Genomic DNA, 20,773 nt, shown 5'->3' with positions numbered 1-20,773 from the left:
TTGAAGAAATGGGGTCTAATGTATATGCCCAGCTGCAGGAGAAAGTTAAAGAATTTGAATTTTTTGCATTAGCGCTGGATGAGAGCAATGACGTGCAGGACACAGCGCAGCTGTAAATTTTTCTTAGTGGAATTAGCTCAAACTTTGAAGTGTCCGAGGAGCTGGCTGCCCTACAAAGTCTTAAAGGTACTACAACAGGGGAGGATATTTTTGGTAAAGTGTGCCAAATGATGAGAGAGTTGCATCTAGACTGGTCAAAGCTGGCCAGCATCACGACTGACGGGGCTCCTAGTATGGTCAGCGCGTCAAGGGGACTAATAGAACGCATGAATAGAGAGATGGAGGAAAGAGTTCTTACCCCTCCATTACAAGTCCACTGCCTGATTCACCAGCAAGCACTGTGCTGCAAAGTTCTTAAGTGGGAATCGGTCATGAAGGTGGTGGTGTCATGCATAAACTTCATCAGAGCAAACAGACTTAAACACAGGCAGTTCCAAGCCTTTCTCTCCGAGCTAGAGTCTGCTCACGGAGATGTGCTTTACCACACAGAAGTCAGATGGTTAAGCCGGGGCAGAGTTTTGAGGCGTTTTTACGAGCTGCTACCCGAAATCAACACCTTTCTTCTGACAAAGGGCAAAACTGTCCCAGAACTGATCAACACAGAATGGAAATGGGACCTCGCATTTTTAACAGATGTGACAGAACTGTTGAACGGCCTCAACTTGCAGCTCCAAGGCAAGGGGAAATTAATATGTGACATGTTTTCCCACATAAAAGCATTTGAGGTGAAACTAGCACTTCTTGTGGGACAAGTGCAAAAGCAAGACTTCACCCATCTCCCTGTTACCCAAAGCCTCTCAGCTGAGAAACCAGCGGCACCATTCCCAGCTGAAAAGTCTGTGGAAGCGCTGGAAATGCTGAAGGCGGAGTTTGATGCGCGATTCCGTGAGCTAAATGTCCACGCTAAAGAAATCCGCCTTTTCCAGAACCCCTTTGCTGCTGACATTGACAAAGCCCTGCCTTCTTATCGGTTTGAGTTGGCCGAGTTACAGAACTGTGATGTTCTGAAAGACACATTTAAGCCCAACCGTCTCATTGAATTCTATGCTGCCATCCCTAACGAGACATACCCAAACATCAAAAGGCATGCAATGAAGATGTCCACACTTTTTGGCAGGACATATATCTGCGGGCAAACCTTTTCACGCATGAAACTGATGAAAACTCTGATGAGATCAAGACTAACTGATGAACATTTGCATCAGTCTTTGAGACTTGCTGTGACAGGAATGGAACCTGACATTGTACTTCTCACCAGCCAGAAGCAAGCCCACAGTTCACACTGATTAATATGCATAAGTAAGTGTTTTGATTTCAATAGTAATGAATATGAAATTATTTTAATTACAATAGTAATAATGCTCTTTAAATAGACTATATGTCACGGTTCATTAATTCACTGACTCATTCTCTCTCCGTGTGTGTGTGGTTGTGTTGGAGGCGTGGTCACTGATTACAGCTGATCAGATCATCAGCGCCGCTGCGGCTGATGATCAATGCGTCTTTTTAATGTCTCGTCATCCACTTTGTGTTTGGCAGATCGCTTCGGAGTCTCCCGTGTGCGTGTCCTGTTCCTGGCTATCTCGGTGATCCTGTGTTTTATGTCTGGATCCAGTGTTTGACTTCCTGGTTGTCTGTTCCCCGTGTTCACGGAAGACTGGTTGCCCATTCGCGTCCTTCGCTGCCAAGGGAGTAGCCTACTGCCGAGCACCTTGATTCATCTGCTAATGCTCTTATTGGATTATCGCAATAAATACTGTTATTCTTACTCATATTTGAATCCTCCTTTATTGAACCTGACAATATATCCTTTGAAAAGTCTGTACGGTGCACAACAAAATAACAAACTAATCTAGCATTATGATGGATAATAAATACATTTAAAATCATAATAAAATCTCCACAATAATACAGGTAGTCACTCCGGCCCATGTTATTTGACCGACATGGCCCCCCATTAAAGAAAGGAAAAATTATGTGGCCCTTACAGAAAAAAGTTTGGGGACCCCTGCCATTGAACCTCGGGGGAAGGTAACCGTACTGCAGTCTGTATCCCCTTTTCTACAGTCGCATGGCCCATGCAGATATATTCGGAGGCATAACCATGCGCCGAGATAATCTTCTAAGGGAACCAGCTCGAGGCTGGCGTCAGGTGTCCACTGAGCCTCACTCATGACTCCCTGAAGCGGCTGACTGGCACGGAGCAGTCAAGAATGATTCTCAGTGCGTGGACGCGTTCGCTGCCAGTCGCAGGTCTTTCTAGAGGCGGATGGAGCAGCGTGCGTTCACAGGAAACGAAGCGTACTTGATGGCGGGAGCACAGCATCGATTCCCAAAAACTCTACAGGGGAGTTTCGCTCCTTCCCGGGAGAGAGGGCTGGCCAGCAGGGGCCTCATCTAAGGGAGCAGCTCGACAGGGTGCAACAACTGGAAACTGATGTGTCCCGCAGGCCACAAGGCGGCGAGAACAACATCAACTTCCTGAGGGCTCCAAGGATGAACAAAACCTCACAATGCGTGAAAGCAGCCCCCTCAGGAACTGCCCATGCATGTTATGCTCCCATCTTAGATGAAAATTCAGACAAGTGAAACACGCTTGGATGACAGGCTGATTTAAAATATCTAACTTATCAAAGTCAGATAATATGCCATAATCACCAGACGATACTGATTTAATAAGTATTTATACGGTCTCATAATCTACACGCTGCCTCAGCAACGCGAGATTCGAGCAGTTATAATACAATTGGCTTTCATCCCTCGAGAAGAAAGTCAACAGGCGCGAGGCTGAAACACCCGAAAGGTGCACGGCTGTACGCGTCAAGATATTTCTACAATGAAAACAGCCAGCACCCTCAGGAGCTGGCTGCATGCCTCGCACCCAACCAGTATCACATGCACACCGATCGCGTGTGTCACTTTAATTGCAGACTCGTAACCTACTGCGCTGCCTCTGCAATGCGAGATTTAATCTTGCAGTGCGGGCTTCCACGCGGGAAGGAGAACATCTGAACTGTCAGACGAAGACTGGGAAGATGCCTCAGCAGTCCCAAGTCTCGCTGTCACGTCCATCTGTGAGCCCCATGACCGGCATCGCCGCACCGCCTCGGTGGATGCGGGACCCGATCCACATGGCTCACGAGGCTGGCCGGCCTCATTGAACACGGCCAGCCGCGAGCGAAGTACCCTGGGCGGCAGCTTATCGCAATCACCACAGGCGGCTCCCTCGAAAGCTGCCCTAGCGTGCAGCACGCCCAGGCACTGTACACAAAGCATATGTGTGTACGTGCCCAACATGTAACGGGGACATGGGTGCACACAACGCTAGAATTGCTCGCCCTGAGTGGCCATACTTTTCACTTTTATATATATATTCTTTTTTGTGACAAACAACATCAAATAGACAGACAGTTTTGTACACAGAGCGCTATGCTGAAGAGCGAAAGCAGACATTACTATGTGCCGGCCCCCCTTATGTAGCTTCCGGGTATGCCGTCACCATCAGGATTGGAATAGTTTCATTCATACTTCAGACACGCTGTTGCTAAGGGAGCATCCCCAAATTCGTTGTTCCGATGCAGTGCGAGTTTCCTCGAAAGGTAACAGACTCTCAGAGAAGATTGAGAGAAGACTGACATTAGCCCGTAGCAGGCTAAGCTAACAAATTCAGCACACAGCTGACAGAAATCTCTCTTTTCTTAATTAATTATTAAATTAATAAATTAATTATAATTTGTTACATTTATATAGCGCTTTTCTAGGCACTCAAAGCGCTTTACATATAGAAGGGGGAATCTCCTCAACCACCACCAATGTGCAGCATCCACCTGGATGATGCGACGGCAGCCATATTGCGCAAGAACGCCCACCACACACCAGCTGATTGGTGGAGAGGAGACAGAGTGATGAAGCCAATCTGTATATGGGGATGATTAGGAGGCCATGATGGAGAGGGGCCAAATGGCAAATTTCTTGACACATTATTAGATTGCCTTCTCTGAAAGATACACAAAATGCCACTTCAAATTATGCGAGGAGCGATAATTTGCTACTTAAAATTTAAGACAGCCTTCATTGTGTTCATTGAGTACAGTGTGTCATTGACGCTGTGTAGGCAGATCACTAGGATTTACAATATTAAAGGCTACTTTCCTGGAGGTGGGGATTGATTATCTTTGCTTCAACTGGGTCTGCTTGATTTCTTCATGCATGCAAATCCAGAAGTTCTCTCAAAATATCTGCTCTGTCTGGCTCTGGGACAGCAACAAGGGACACACAGGGTCCAGAGGACACAGCTGTCAGAAAAACTTCCTTTAACAGACTGTAATGAGTTCACAAGAGAGTAAATAAAAGAGAGCAATACAAAAGTGTTATGAAGTGAAAGAGGACTTGTGTGTGTATTATATATATGTAAGGATTGTTATTGTTAGCATTGTGGTATTTATTTACTCCACATTCCTTGTTTTTTATTGTTTTTACATTTAGCAATTTTTGTATTTAAAAAAAAAGTTTTTAAAATTTTTAAATGTTGCTTTTCATTTAGAATATTTTTTTCATAACTTTCATTATTAGGGTAATTAATAAACGTTATTACATTTTGAAATGTTTAACAGATTGTTATTAAAATGGAAGTACATTCAATACAATACATACATCAAATATAAATATAATAACAAAGTTGAATGACATTTATTATTATTTGAATGTGCTTTCATTTTAATTACGATCTGTTAAGCATTGCATAATATGCTGCTGCTGAGATCTAGACAGGTGGAGCTGGGGAGGTGGATACATATCAGGGATGCACCGAATCCAGATTTTTGTGGTTCCGAATCCTACTGCCATCCTCAGTCCATTATCACAGTAAACATATTAATGAAGTAGGCTAAACAACGTCCACAGCAGTGTAGGAATGCTATTGACAATTTAACCGTTAACCGACAGTAAGAACTTTGACCGATTAATACTATCAGTTAAACGGTTTAAATATTTTTAATGTTTTTTTTTTATTTATTTTTTATGCATGGTTAAGAAATTAGCTGTATAGCGTTATTTGTTCACTCATGGAACGCGTCGACATGTGCAACCACAAAAAAGATATATCTCGCAAAATGAAGCTATGGAAAAGCTTACTGTGTGGGACCATTTCGACAGAAAAATACAGGACGTGTTTGTTTTTCTCACCACTGTTTCTTGATGACTTAAAAAAAAAATTACCCCGAGTCGTCCTCTGTCATTTCACAGAACAGCCCAACGGAGAGCACAGGAGGCACGCGCGCTGTCAGCCGAGGCTCACGCGCTGCGGAGACAGAAGGAATGAGAGGTTGTTTTCTGCCGCGGGTTTAACTGTCAACAGGCTGTGCTCCAGACTAACCCACATCACTTAGACATGTTACTTAAAAAAATAAAATAAAATAAAAAACATACACGGTGTGGATTGAGGTAGCCATCCCGGTTCTTCAAAGCTTCAAACGGATTCAGTGTATTTTTGTTTTGTCATCTTAATTTGGTATTTATTTAAGTGAAAAATATTTAGTGTAGGCCTATTTATTTTATTATTTTCATTTATATTTTATCTGATCTGTATGCGGCTGTTTGCATGGTAAAATAAAATACATTTCGGCTGCTGTCTGTAGATTCCTTCATGCACAACTCGTATTCTTTAGGATGTTTCATACGCAAATGTTTTAACAGCGGCTATTGTTTAGGGTCCTTGCCACCACGAGACAAACGGCATTGCAAACTGAACATGTAGCTCGACTTGAATTGCATTCTTTTGACTTAAAGTACTGCCACGTTTTCTGTTTATGAGTTTCATTTTCACTTTCAACGGCGGCGTCATTACGTTCGACCAGTGGAAAAAAATTCTGAGGTTCGGCAGAAACCGAACCCCTGTCAAAAAGCCCAATATTCGGCCGAATCTGAACCAGAATCTTGGATTCGGTGCATCCCAAATATATATACTGTATGTGTATATATATATATATATATATATATATTCCTGCTACCAGCTGGTGGTGCTATGATCATAGCTACATATTGGCGTGTAGATATCTTCATTCCAGGGCACTTATCAAACGTGAAGTTTGAGGCAGATTGGACATTGTATGCTTGAGTTACAACAACTTCCTGTTTCATGACGATAATAGCATGCTTTATCACTCAGCTAAGTGTTGCTAACATGTTTTAGAATGTTTCTAGCATGTTTAATACTCAATTGCATATTTTTGTATGTTGCTAGTAGTGCATCACAATGTTAAACATGTCACTTCCTGTTGCCCATGGGTGGCGCTATTACTATAACTGAATATTGTCATGTAGATGCTTTCAGGGCAGGACTCTTCTGAAACGTGAAGTCTGGGGCAGATCTGACATTGTATGCCTGAGTTACTACACCTTCCTGTTTCGTGGCTTTAATCGCAGCACTTAGCCAAGTGTTGCATGATTTAATGTGTTACTAGCATGTCTTAGCAGCTTTCCTGTAGCTCAAGCAGTAGAGCATGGCACTAGCAATGCCAAGGTCATGGGTTCGTTTCCCAGGGAAAGCAAGAACTGACAAAAAAAATGTTTAAAAAAAATGTGTTCCTTGAAGTCGCTTTGGATAAAAGTGTCTGCCAAATGCATACAGTAAATGTAAATGTTTGGTAGTTCATGGAAAACTCAAGATCTTCACAATTTAACATCTCTATGGCCTTAAGATTAAAACTGACCAAAATATTATGTTGTTCTGGTTAAATCTCAATGAGGAGTTAATCACAGTTGTAAAACATGATATTTCCTGTTGCCTGCAGGTGGCGGTATGACTGTAACTGAATATTGGCATGTAAATGTCTTCAGGCCAGGACTCTAATAAAACGTAAAGTTTGGGGCAGATCGGACATTGTTTGACCGAGTTACAACAACTTCCTGTTTCATGGCGAAACATCACAATTTGTTCAGGCCGCCACGGACACGCCCCTCAGCTAAAACTCTAGATTTTCGCAATTTAACATCCCAAAGGCCTAGGAGGAGTTTGTTGTCTGGAAATGTACAATGTACAAAAGTACAATGTATGGAAATGGCAAAAACTGCAAAACTTTTACTGAGAAAATCCAAAATATCTCACTTCCTGTTGGGTCTTCAGATTTTGCTCCCAGAGACTTTTTTGTAGGTATTGGGCTGTTACATGTGTGTACTGAATTGTATACTTGTACGTGAAACGTAGTGCGAATGACGCTTAATGAAAAAAATGTAGGAGTCGCTTTCGAGCCATTTTGCCAAAACTAATTCTGAAACCCATATCAGATGTAAATTTCACCACTTCTGAAGCGTGTGCAAAGTTTCATGCGTTTTCGAGCATGTTTAGGCCCTCAAAAATATGATTAATTTCAAAACAATTTTATTTTATTTTTAAATATGGTGGATTTGCTTGACCGCCATGACAGTGGAGTGATACAAACGGTGAAATAGTTCAAGTGCTGATAGTGGGAGTGGAGAATATCACACCACTGGAAAAGGCTCTCAGAATCAGAATCAGATCAAAGTCTGTAATTTCAACAGAAGAGTGAAAAAAATAATGAAACGCATACAAGAATGAATCATTCACAATAAAATCAATAACGTTACAAAATAAATGGTGAATTTTTATTACATGCAGACTTAAATGCTGTTTACTCTGTGTAATTTGTCTGTTGATTGATGTTGGTTGAGGATAGAGTCCAGGTGGTCACAGCAGTCCATACTCTGCCCGGCTCTCTACTGGAGACTGACAGCCACCCTGACATCACAGACTTTTTGACAGATGTATGACAGCGGAAGCGCTCTCAGCTTTCATCCACAGAGAGAGCTGCACTGACCTCAAATCAGATATTAAATATTAATATGATCCCTGATGTGTCCTTCTGTCTACAGCACACAGAGCGAGCAGATGTCACCCAAATATTGGTAAGTAGAGAGAGAGAAGTTTGAAAAAGTTGAAGATCCAGTAAATAAAATAATAACTAACAAAAAGTGGTTCTCTCTTCGAGGTTAAGAAACCTTATTCAGTTTCCTGTGGCTTTTAATCAAAGCATCTGCAATTTGTTGGAAATTTGATGAAAAGATGAAACACGTAATAGAAAACTGTGTGTTTAAAATAGCATACTGGCACACTACTCTCACTGTTGCATTTGCCAAAATGTGCAGGACAAAATGGAGCACACAGCATAGACTACTGCAATGCTAAATAGAATGTGCTCAAATTGACTTTCTGTTTTCAGTTTGATGAATGACCCAAATGTAATAACATTGGTGGTTTTTAACATTTCTTTCATGACTTGTTTGATCGATCGAAGGGCCCTGTTTACACTAGTGCGTTTTTGTTTTAAAACGCATAACTTTTGCTACAGCTACGCCTGTCGTCTACACTACTCCGAGACTTTCGAAAATGCTGCAGACCCCGTTTTAGTTTGAAGTGCGTTAGTTTGCGTTTCAGTGTAAACAGACCAAAGCAAATACTTTTGAAAATGAAGGCTGCGTTTTCATTTTAAAAAGCCCACTCTGGCAGTTTAGTTCAAAACGGGGCATGGGTTCGAAGGAGGTGGTCTGAGTTTGGTTGCACTTGAACTGTGCCACAATTCGTGTGAATAAGAAAGCAACACAGACTCGGGTACACACTTGTTCAGGAAGAAAAGCAACCTGCACAACCATTTTAGCTGTTGACAATGTATTTAGTAAAATATAACACTTGTAAGGGATGATAGTGCTGATGATTTACCTTGGATACGAGCGATAGTGAGCCTGCAGTGTATTTGCGCATAGGGAGTGCAATCAGGGCAGCAAATTAATGGTAATCCACTGTCTCCTTGAAAGAGTCTGTTTGCAAACAGCAGAAAGCCTCCTTCATGAAACACACATACAGTAAGCCCATGTCGTTTACTCAGCTGCGCATAATAGCACCAAATTAATAAAAAACACAATATATTGACCCATGTTCTGTTTTCTATCATGTGCTGTGCATGTTTGTGATGAACGCAAGTGCACCAGGGTTCGATAGAATGTGTGAAACCAGACCAACACTGTGGGGGGCGCCGCGAATATTCATGCTCGGACTCAGACCACAACAAACATGTCCAGTGCAAAAATGCCCTTACACTGAGCACGTCATGATAACACTATTGGCTGCGTACGAAAACTTAAAACGCGGCCTTTGGAGGAAGCATTCCAATGTATGAAGGCATCAAGGCACGTCCGAATCCAATGTTAGCTTAACTTCATGTCTCCTGAGATACCTACATCTGATGGACATTTGAAGGCAGCATAGATGTGCTTTGATGGCGTCTGACAGTTGCGGTTTCTGGTCAGTTTGTGTTTAAATGTACATTTCTGCCAGTACCGCTAGCGTCAAAAACATGCCTAGCATGGATGAGAGCAGGGAGAGCAGAAAGCAGGGTAAACAGAACAGAACCAACAATGTATTGCAGATATCATTAATGTCAATATTAAAATGTACAACATAATTCAGGAATTTAGTATGATTCAGGGGGAATAAGAATGCCAAATCCTGACTGACGAGAGGAGGAGCTGGGGATGGAGGAGGGTAATTAGCTCCGGAGAAACGCGATACCTGCTGATAATACTGAAGGAGCTTATATATGCATGCTGTGATAGGCATCATATTCCTATAGGTAGACGTGATCAGCTTACGCGAGCTTGACTAACGTGACCTGCCAGAACTAACGCTACACATGACCAATGTTTTCCACTTATGTTTCAAGTGGAAAATGTCTACTGTAGTAAGTAAATATTTGTTTAATTCTCACCAAAGCTCACTCTATTTTGCTGTAGATCATTAAACTGTTGCACTGCCTCAGAAGTCAAGACAACTTGCTGCAAGTCAGCTGCCTAAGCTTTCAGATACAGCCCTTGTCCTGTGGCTCCAAAGTAATTGGTCACATGGCATTGGCAGCTCAGGCAATTGGTTCAATTGGTTCTGGGGTCCCATGAGCAAAACCGGATTTCAATTTGGGTGGATTTCAATTTGAAAGATTTCAAATTGGGTGGTTTGCCATTAAGATGCATAGGAATGTTTTTTCAATCCATCCATCCATCCATCCATCTATCCAAAAGATGTTACCATCCTTCCTGCAAGTCACCTTGGACAGAAGTACCTACAATATTTTCTATTAATTATTTCGTTTATAATATTTCTCACAACTCTAAATGAACAGTGTGCTCACTGGATATATTATTTTACCTCCAATTGCCTCCACCAGTTTGTTTTGGTTCTAGATCAGTTAATATGTGTAAATATACCGTTCTCAGAAGAGACTGTGTAGATTACAGATAAGATATTTCATCAAGAGAATGAACTGCTATTTCAGAAATCAAAAGTAAACAAAAACTCTAAACAGTCATTTAACTATTAAACCATGTGAGGTTCTTTTTCCAATTGGCATATTTCAAAACCTCATCAGCTGCATTTGTTGTTTTAGGTCAAGTCAAAATGTATTTCTATAGCACATTTAAAAGCAACAGAGTTGCACCAAACTGCTATACAATAAAACGTTGAGCATATAAAAAGAAAGCATTCAAAGAAAACGAGAGAACAAAATATAATCACATTAAACAGAAAACAATAAAAAAAAAACTTCAACATAAAACCCTTAAACTAATCATAATAATATACCAGAGGGAACACATAGGATTTAAGAGCCATTTTAAAACTGGCTAGTAAAGGAGCTGACCTCACATTCAGAGCAGACTGTTCCAAAGTTTAGGTGCAGCAGCAGAGAAGTCCCGACCACCCTTAGGTTTACAGCGACAATGTGGGGCAGTTAAGGGAAGCTGATTACAAGACCTAAGTGCTCTTTGGGGAGAGTAAGGAATCATAATGTCACTAATGCATTTCGTTGCGACACCAGATAAAGCCTTGTACACAAAAGAACTGTGATCCCTCTTTTTTGTGCCAGTCTCGCTGCAGCATTCTGGACAATTTGCAGGTGAAAGATTGCTGTTTGAGTCAGGCCACATTATAGGGAATTACAGTACTCCAGGCGTGATGTTATGAGAGTGTGGATTTAAAGGCTCAAACTGTTTTAATTTCGCAATTTATCTCAGATAAAAGAAACTGCCCTTTTCCACTGAACTGATTTGTTTCTCAAAATTTAGTGACGAATCAAAAGTAACCCCAAGATTTCTTACATGAGTTTGAACACTAGCGGAAAGAGAACCTGGATGGAGATGGAGACCTGCAGGGGCCTAAAATCAGAATTTCGCTTCTGCTTTCGTTTAATTACAAAAAAATATTAGCCATCCAACATTTGATCTCCTCAAAACAGTTGCTGAGGATAACTCAGTAGTTATCAGCACTATTTTATCTGGTAGATAAAAATGTGTATTGTCAGCATTGCAGTGGTAGGAAGAGGGACTATTTTCAGGCGCTGCATAATATCATTGCGCCTGCTGCACACATGATACAGCAGCAAAGTTCCTTGATTATTACGCAGGAATTAGAGTATAGTTCCTAGCCATATCGGTCTAGAAAATCGCAACTTTTCATTTTCCGTCGGTCTTAGTACACAATGTAACTATACACATCACAACATGTAAATGGAAAATGGAAAATGTTGGCGTTATTTTGTCACTTATTGAGCAGTAGACTAGCTGGAGCCGTTTACCCCCAGTCATTGTGCTAAGCTTGGCTAGCGGTGGGTGCATCAGACAAAGTTATGGCACACACGTAGATGAGAATGGTATGTATGGACTTATCTAACTCTGGGGGATACAGTGAATAAGCTAAAGTCCCAAAAAGTCAGCGCGTTCCTTTAAAGACCCCCTGTGGTTAAAAGTTTTAAATGTTGTTTATATGTCTCTGAAACCATGTGCAGATTCATAAGTTAACACCATTGCTAAGTATTTTCTTCTTAAAACTACAGAGAAAAAAGACTTTAAGTGTTTCTTTCGTCACAAGCTACCTTGTAACCAATCACGTCAACGTGAGTGTGGGCTTTAGCATATCATTTCTGTGAACTGTGCAAAGCAGTGGAGTCTCGAGAAGCCAGGTTATCCCGGTATATTTTTCTGTTGGTATGAACAATCGGGTGCATTTAGCAATATAGCAGGTGAATTATGAATATTATGTAGCCTATATTACGATGTTATAATCAACTATGCTTTCTCCACGGATGTTCTAAGTTGTTCAAAGCGTTTGTAAGGATGCTGATTTTTTTAAAACATTAGCTGTCTGACTCTGAGGTGGCGAAGGGGAACATTTGTGTAACATTAGCAACACATTATTAGCTGTGTGATAACGTAGTCAAGCCCAAGGCTAATCATATTAATTACTGTTATGTGCCTGATGTTGTAGAGAGCGATACATAAAACACATTACCATTCTGATACATTGACTTGTAGGCGAGCCTGTATAAGTGAGTGGAGGCAGTGCTAATTTGCACTAAGCTATTTTAAGGCATGAATACATTTTTTTCACAGGGAAAAAAATATGTTTTAATATGTAATTTTGGTGATCAAAGATGAGTTTTAAGGAATACAATTATTGACTACAGTGGGACTTTAAAGATGGCACTCAAGGGGAGCATATAAAGTGAAAAAAGAGGGCCTAAAATGGACCCTTTGTGCACATCGCATAATAGGGGAACTGACGAAGATGAAAAGTTGCTCACTGAGAAGGTTCTGTCTTTGAGGTAAGAAGCCAATCACTGAAGGTCAACACCCTGATTACCCACCACCTTTTCCAACCCATGTAACAGAATACTATGATCGATTGTATCGCTTAAATCCAACAAGACAAGCACAGCATGCAAACCAGTATCAAGAACTTGCAACAGATCATTGCGGACCTTCAGAGATGCAGTTTTCATACTGTGCATTGATTTAAAACCTGACTGAAATGTATCTAAATTATTGGAAATACTGATAATTCAACTGACAATACACAACTCTCTAAGAGCTTTGAAATAAAAGGCAATTTGGAGATAGGTCTAAAATTGCTTTTATCCACTCGTATTAGTTACTCCTATTGTTTTATTTTGGTAACAACTTTGTTTAATGTCTCTCAAGATTATATAGGAGACATCAAAAATCAGCAAGAGTACAGAGCTATACAATGAATATGGATCGTTTTATAAGAATCAGACTAGAGATTTCATATTAAAGACATACAGTTATGGTCAGAATTATTGGCACCCCTGGTAAATATGATCATTGTTTATCCTTTTTATATTTTATTCAAAAAATTCAAAGATATAACCTTTCATTGCAGTAAAAGAATTGAAAATGGGGGGTAAATCACATTATGAAATAAATGCTTTTCTCCAAAACACGTTGGCCATAATTATTGGCACCCTTTTATTAAATACTTTTTGCAAACTTCTTTTGCCAAGACAGCTCTTTTCCTATAATGCCTGATGAGTTTGGAGAACACCTGACAAGAGATCAGAGACCATTCCTCCATAAAGAATCTCTCCAGATCACTCAGATTCCCAGCTCCATGTTGGTGCTTCTTCTCTTCCATTCACCCCACTCATTATCTATAGGGTTCAGGTCAGGGAACTGGGATGGTCTTGGCAGAAGCTTCATTTTGTGCTCAGTGACACATTTGTGTGTTGATTTTGATGTTTGTTTTGGATCTTTGTCCTGATGGAAGATCCAACCACTGCCCATTATAAGATTCCTAGCAGTGGCCGTCAGGTTTTGATTTTTTTATCTGCTAGAATCCATGATACCATGTATCTGAACATGATGTCCAGCACCTCCAGCAAAAAAAATAGGCCAACAACATTAAAGATCCTGCTGTATTTTTAGCCGTGGGCATGGGGTACTTTTTATCCCTGTTTTCACCAAACTGGTGTGTTTTCTGCCAAAAAGCTATTTTTATAGTTTCATCTGACCACAGAACCATGTCCCGTTTGAATGTCCAGTCGTGTCTGACAACTGAATATGCTGGAGCTTATTCTGGATGAGCAAGAAGGATTTTTCTTGAAACCCTCCCAAACAACATGTGGTGATGTAGGAGTTGTTCGATTTTTGTAATTTTTATTTTTTTTATTTTTTAGACTTTCTGACCCCAAGACTCAACTAATCTCTACGATTATCCATCTGTGATCCTTGGAGTCTTTGGCCACTCAAGCTTTCCTCCAGGAAGATTCGTAACATCTTTAGTTGATTGGAACTTCTTGATTATTTCCCTGATGGTGGAAATGGGAATTTTCAATGCTTTGGCTATTTTCCTACAGTCACTTTCTATTTTGTTAAGCTCAACAATCTTTTGCTGCACATCAGAACTATATTATTTGTTTTTACTCATTTTGTTGAATGATTAAAGGAATTTGCCCTTTGTGTTTCCTCATATTTATACTCCTATGAAACTAGAAGTCATAGCTAGAAGATTTCATGCTCCTAGTCACCCTGGTGTGCTAAAAAAATGGGAATATTAATGAGAATATACTTCAGAGATATTTTACTCATAAAAAATTCTAGGGGTGCCAATAATTGTTTCCAATGTGTTTTGGAGAAAAACATTTATTTCATAATGTGATTTCCCCCAGACTTGCCATTATTTTACTTCAATGAAAGGTTAGATTTTTGTGAATAAATATTAAACAAAAATATAAAAAAAATATTTAACAGAACTCAGTTGAGATTTATTTCCTGTATACAGATTAGAAAGGAACATGAAAGGAACTTTTGTACCGTTTCTTATTATTTTTTTTCTTCTTCTAAAATGCATTTAAGGAAGGCATTTAAGGCTGCACTCTTCCACACAGAGAAAAGAGTACGAAATGTGTTTTCCTGCAGGTGACAAAATCATAGTGAGCTTTCAGGCTGTTCATCAGAGTGTTCCATCAAAGCATGATGACAAGCATTGTGTTATGGCTGCAAACACATATTTATTCTGTTTTAATACTTGCTGCTTCATACTAAGACACAAATACATCATGACATGCTGTCAACTACAATTAGAACACCTGTCTATGATCAGAGAAGCTGACATTCTTTAGAGAGCGAGAGAGGGTGACCAATTCACTGAGCTTGCATAGAAAACCGCAAGAGAAATAAATAATTAAATAAATAGGCTAAATTCCCTGCAAATTTCACACAGACGTCTTTCTAGATATCACTCTCCTATTCTTTTGTTTAACTACTTGTAAAATAAATTTTCTATATCATATTAATGTTTTTAAGAGAAGAAATGGAGGCATCACCGCAGGCAATGACAGCACACTCATCACTAAAAAAGACACATATATAGACATGATGCATTAGAAGTTATGTCACCATAACATTAAAGGGGTCAGGGTTTTAATTTTGTTATACTGTTGTCGGAGGTCAACTTATGACGTTTTTTGTGGTTTTTACATTCAAAAATATCATAATAAATAAGTAATAGGCTATTTTCTACCCTGGTTTTGAGCCTCTCTCATAGAACACTCGTTGTAATGGGCGTGCCGCACTGAAGACTTGAAAGTAAACGCCACTGCTATGATTGGATAAGATTTGCATATTATAATGAGCTTCAGCTCCCCCGTCAGTACATGTGGGAATTGTTTTGAAAGCGTGTGGGAAAACGGCAACCGGAATGATTCGTCCCACAGGACTCTCGCAAAATATCTTTATCGAACAAACACAATGATTTATCTCTCATCCACCCGCGATTGATTGGAATGTTATTTTGTATTACTTGGCCCGCCCAACCGGTGTATATAACCGCAAACCGTGCATCACTAACACACACACGCACAAGCCTCATTGCAGAGTCAGACAAATCAAAACTTCCGCGTTTGTTTTTTTCCTTCAAATATCAAGTCGAGAGAGTGAACAACGCACATCAAGAAAGGAATGTTATTTCCCTATTTAAGATAGGCCAGTGATACATTTTGTTAGCCCGTCTGGAAAACACATAGCCCCGGGATGTTGGGCTTTGCGAGCCCTGGCCCATAGTCTGATCACGAATCGCAATGAACCAACAACACCTCAAATAAAGGATTTTACAGCCTGTGACAGCGTGCTAAATTATGTTCAGTTAGACACGTACACATAATCAATAGATATCAAAGCTCTGTAACAATGCAATACTGTCAACATATATATATATATATATATATATATATATATATATATATATATGTAAAAATTACTCACACAAGTGTGTTGCTTCATTCATTCCAGATCCAGACCCTTTGTCTCCAGTCTTTCTGACTCTGCCTCTGTCTTCTGTATCCCGGGCTCTGTCCTGGACTGTACTGGCTAAGGCTCTGTCGTGGGTCTTCATCCCTCTAGTTCTGTCAAGGCATCCCACTCCATCATTTCCCACCATGGCCTATTCCACCGGCTCCCTTATGGTCTTGTCCTCCACCTGTTTCTGTTCATGAAGCCAGGAGGCACCTACTGGGAGGGGGTGTACTGTCATGGCTAGTTGTTTTAATTAAAAACTTTTATTTTGATATTGATTTTGTTCTGTTGTATCTGTGGTCACTCATTGTGTTTAGTTATTATTTCCTGTTTCATTGGATACCATGTTCTCATTTGTCCCTATAGTTGGTTGTCACTGATTTGACACTGATGGTTCTTGTGTCTTGTTTAGTTCATCGTTATCCTGTGTATTTATACCCTCCTCAGTCTGCATTCATTGTCGATTTTTGTTTTGACAGCATCTACACTCACTGGCCACTTTATTAAGTTCACCTGTTAAAACTGCTCGTTAACATCATCACACATGATTGTGTGCACATACACATCAAAATAACATTCAGCTAGTGACTACTTGACATGTGGCTGAGCAGTATAGTGAAAGGATAATACTATTATTCTGTCTTGTATTAATTTAGGTTACCTATATTAGGTTACCAATACCATCGCCATCTGCCCGAAAAACTTGATGGAAACGCACCTAATTTGCATTTGTATTTTTAAATTTTTCGCAAACTTTGAAAAGATTTGTTTCATGTTTGGATGGAAACCCAGCTATGGACAAGGTGATCTACTGAAGTTCAAACTGAGCTTCAGAATGAAGTAAGATGATTAAAATGAACATGGCATTGTTGTTGGTGCCAGATGGGCTGGTCTGAGTATTTCAGAAACTGCAGATCTACAGAGATTTTATGGCAAAACCATTTCTAGTGAGCGGCAGTTCTGTGAGCAAAAATGCCTTGTTGATGTCAGAGGTCAGAGAAGAATTAGCCAGACTGGCTCGAGCTGATAGAAAGGCAACACCAGAGGAAGACCACATTCTTGACAGCTAAGAACAGGAACTGAGGCTACAATTTGCATGGGCTCACCAAAATTGGACCAAAGAATATTAGAAAAATTGTGCCTTCTGCTGTGATATTCAGATGGTAGGGTCAGAATTAGCTGTAAACTGAATTAAAGCATGTATTCACCCTGCCTTGTATCAACAGTTCAGGCTGGTGTAACGGTGTGGGGGCTATTTTCTTGGCTACTTATTACCAATTGACCGTTCGCAAAGACCCGCCCCCTTTAGTTACTGTTGCTATGTCCGACAAGCCATGGCACTCTCACACCACACACACGTTCTCACGTAGAGAAAATACATCGTGGAGCAGAGGACACTGACAACACGCCGACAGACAGGACAGAGCAATTTACTTTTGATATGAAACAAAGTCTAAAATTCTGTCATTAATAACTCACCCTCATGTCGTTCCAAACCCGTAACACTTTTGTTCAACACAAATGAAGATCTTTTTAATCAAATCTGAGCACTTTCTGTCCCTCCATTGGCAGCTACAAAACTACCACTTTAATGCTTCAAAAAGTTCATAAAGAGATCGTAACACTAATCCATACGAATTGAGCAGTTTGGTCACAATTTTCTGAGCAGACATGATCGCTTTATATAACGAACAGGTTGAATTTAGGTTTTTATTCACATAAACATTCATCAACTCACACATCATTTGAGGTAAACGGAAGCTCAAGCATGTTTGCTTGACATGTGAGAACCAATGAGGTTCATTCTTGTGTGTTATGCAGCACAATTGAGCTTCTACACCCGCAAGAGGTTTGTTATTGTGCGTCAAGCAGGATCGGTTGAGCTTCTGTTCATGTTTGCTGATCAATGTTTATATATGAATAAAAGCCTAAACATAAACTGTTCATCATATAAAGCGGTTGTGTCAAATTGGACTAAACCGTTTAATTCATATGGATTACGAACTCTCAGATTTCACCAAAAAATGTGTTCTTATTTTATCACTGACTGTTTACTTGTCTTCTGTAAGCTTGAGATATTTGGGGGGTCAAAACCATGAAAATATTCATGAATTCACCAGATTGTAAAATAGTTACATCTTCTCATGAGATTAGTTTGTAGATACTCTATAAAAAGAGAAAGCTCCAATAGTTTGGGCTGAGCAGCTTCTGTTCGAGATCAATACGGTTGGGTGGTTTAACAGCAGCACAACATTGTGAGGAGAGCTGTGTTAATGAAAAAACCATTTCCCTGTCGCGCTGGATAGACGTGCTGTGTCTGCGGGGCTATAAGGAGACACGAAGCTCGCTCACTGCTTGATGAGCAGTGTGTCAATGATACACACACATGTGGCAGCACACACACTGGCAAGCAGGCAGCCTTGCGCTGGCAGCAGCCCAACTGTTTCCCAGAGATAAGAGGGAGAACTGAGCGCTTCAGGTGCCTCTAATTTAATAAGACGCAGAAAGATGTGCACATCATCACTATCTAATTAAGAATCTGGGCTCTTGACAACAACAAAAAGTTTCTAAACAAACAGGATGTGGAGTGTTTACAGTGTTAGTCTAGGATGTGATGGGTAGCTATTCAATGTCAATCTGATAATACACTACATTCTACACTTTATCTAGATACTGCATTGTAACAATATCAACAGGTTAGCTATTCATGTGGCTGACAATGAGAAATGCGCTGAAGAGGATGACGTGGGATGTTCACATTACAGATGGTCTTTCATACATGGTGAGGGTGAATCACATTTCCTTAGACCTTACTTCATTAGAATAAAGGGACCCACTTTATATTAGGTGGCCTTAACTGCTATGTACTAACACTTAAATTAATAATTTGATACCATGCACTTATTGTGTTCATACATGTTTTTACATTGTACTTACATTAAAAAAATTACCTGCATGTAATAACATCTGTAGTTACAATTATAATTACTCTGTTGACACTTACCCTTACACCTAACGCTACCCTTAAACTTACCCATACAACCAGACCTGTCCCTAACTTTCCCCGTATCTCACCTCAATATCAGAATAGTGTTTTGCAATACAATATGAACACAATAAGTACATTGTACTTTTTTGATGTAAGTATAGTAGCAAAGGCTGCCTAAAATAAAGTGGGATCGAATAAAGATTATACTGATGTGCAAGAGTCATCGATCAATTGTACAGTTTAGCATACAAATGATGTATGCCATGATAGACCAATCAGAATTCCAAAATAAAAAATTTACTTTTTTTTATTAGAATTTTACTAAAGTTTCACTTTATTTTGATGGTCATAGTATTAGTAGACTGTTAGTACAGTTATGTTATGGTTAGGTGTTAGGGTTCAGGTTAGTAGAATAAGTTGACATGTAGTTGCAAACTTAAATATAGTCACTAGAATGTATGTTGCGGGACCATCAAAATAAATATTTAGCAGATATTACTTACAGTGCACCCGGAAAGTATTCACAGTGCTTCACTTGTTCCACATTTTGTTACGTTACAGCCTTATTCCAAAATGGATTCAATTCATTATTTTCCTCAAAATTCTACAAACAATACTGCATAATGACAACATGAAAGAAGTTTGTTTGAAATCAAAAATTATTAAAAATTAAAAACGAAAAAAAATCACATGTACATACAGTGGGGAAAACAAGTATTTGAAACACTGCTGATTTTGCAGGTTTGCCCACTTACAAAGCATGTAGAAGTCTGTCATTTTTATCATAGGTACTCTTCAACTGATCAAAAATCCAGAAAATCACATTGTATGATTTTTAAGTAATTAATTTGCATTTTATTGCATTACATAAGTATTTGATACATCAGAAAAGCATGTATTTGGTACAGAAACCTTTGTTTGCAATTACAGAGATCATACATGTCCTGTAGTTCATGACCAGGTTTGCACACACTGCAGCAGGGATTTTGGCCCACTCCTCCATACAGACCTTCTCCAGATCCTTCAGGTTTCGGGGCTATCGCTGGGCAATATAGACTTTCAGCTCCCTCCAAAGATTTTCTATTAGGTTCAGGTCTGGAGACTGGCTAGGCCACTCCAGGACCTTGAGATGCTTCTTACGGAGCCACTCCTTAGTTGCCCTGGCTGTGTGTTTCGGGTTGTTGTCATGCTGGAAGACCCAGCCATGACCCATCTTCAATGCTCTTACTGAGGGAAGGAGGTTGTTGGCCAAGATCTCGCGATACATGGCGTCATCCATCCTCCCCTAAATACGGCAGTCGTCCTGTCCCCTTTGCAGAAAAGCATCCCCAAAGAATGATGTTTCCACCTCCATGCTTCACGGTTGGGATGGCGGATGCAGTTAATACAGGTGATGAGTGGAGAACAGGAGGGCTTCTTAAAGAAAAACTAACAAGTCTGTGAGAGCCGGAATTATTACTGGTTGGTAGCTGATCAAATACTTATGTCATGCAATAAAAGGCAAATTAATACTCATCATACAATGTGATTTTCTGGATTTTTGTTTTAGATTCCATCTCTCACAGTTGAAGTGTA

The 20,773-nt window shown here is 40.0% G+C and overlaps 1 protein-coding gene across 1 annotated transcript; it reads left to right on the top strand.

The window, feature by feature from the left end:
• Window positions 1–227: 227 nt before the first annotated feature.
• LOC307128711 (general transcription factor II-I repeat domain-containing protein 2-like) lies at window positions 228–1,346 on the top strand (the record flags this gene model as incomplete). Its single annotated transcript, XM_079820653.1, has 1 exon — window positions 228–1,346. One exon carries the CDS (start codon window positions 228–230, stop codon window positions 1,344–1,346), a length of 1,119 nt encoding a protein of 372 aa, XP_079676779.1.
• Between the last annotated feature and the right edge of the window lie 19,427 nt (window positions 1,347–20,773).

The sequence above is a fragment of the Gobio gobio genome (assembly GCF_949357685.1).
Source record: "Gobio gobio genome assembly, chromosome: 7".
NCBI classification, from domain to species: domain Eukaryota; kingdom Metazoa; phylum Chordata; class Actinopteri; order Cypriniformes; family Gobionidae; genus Gobio; species Gobio gobio.
This window is presented reverse-complemented; position numbering and strand designations above follow the sequence as displayed.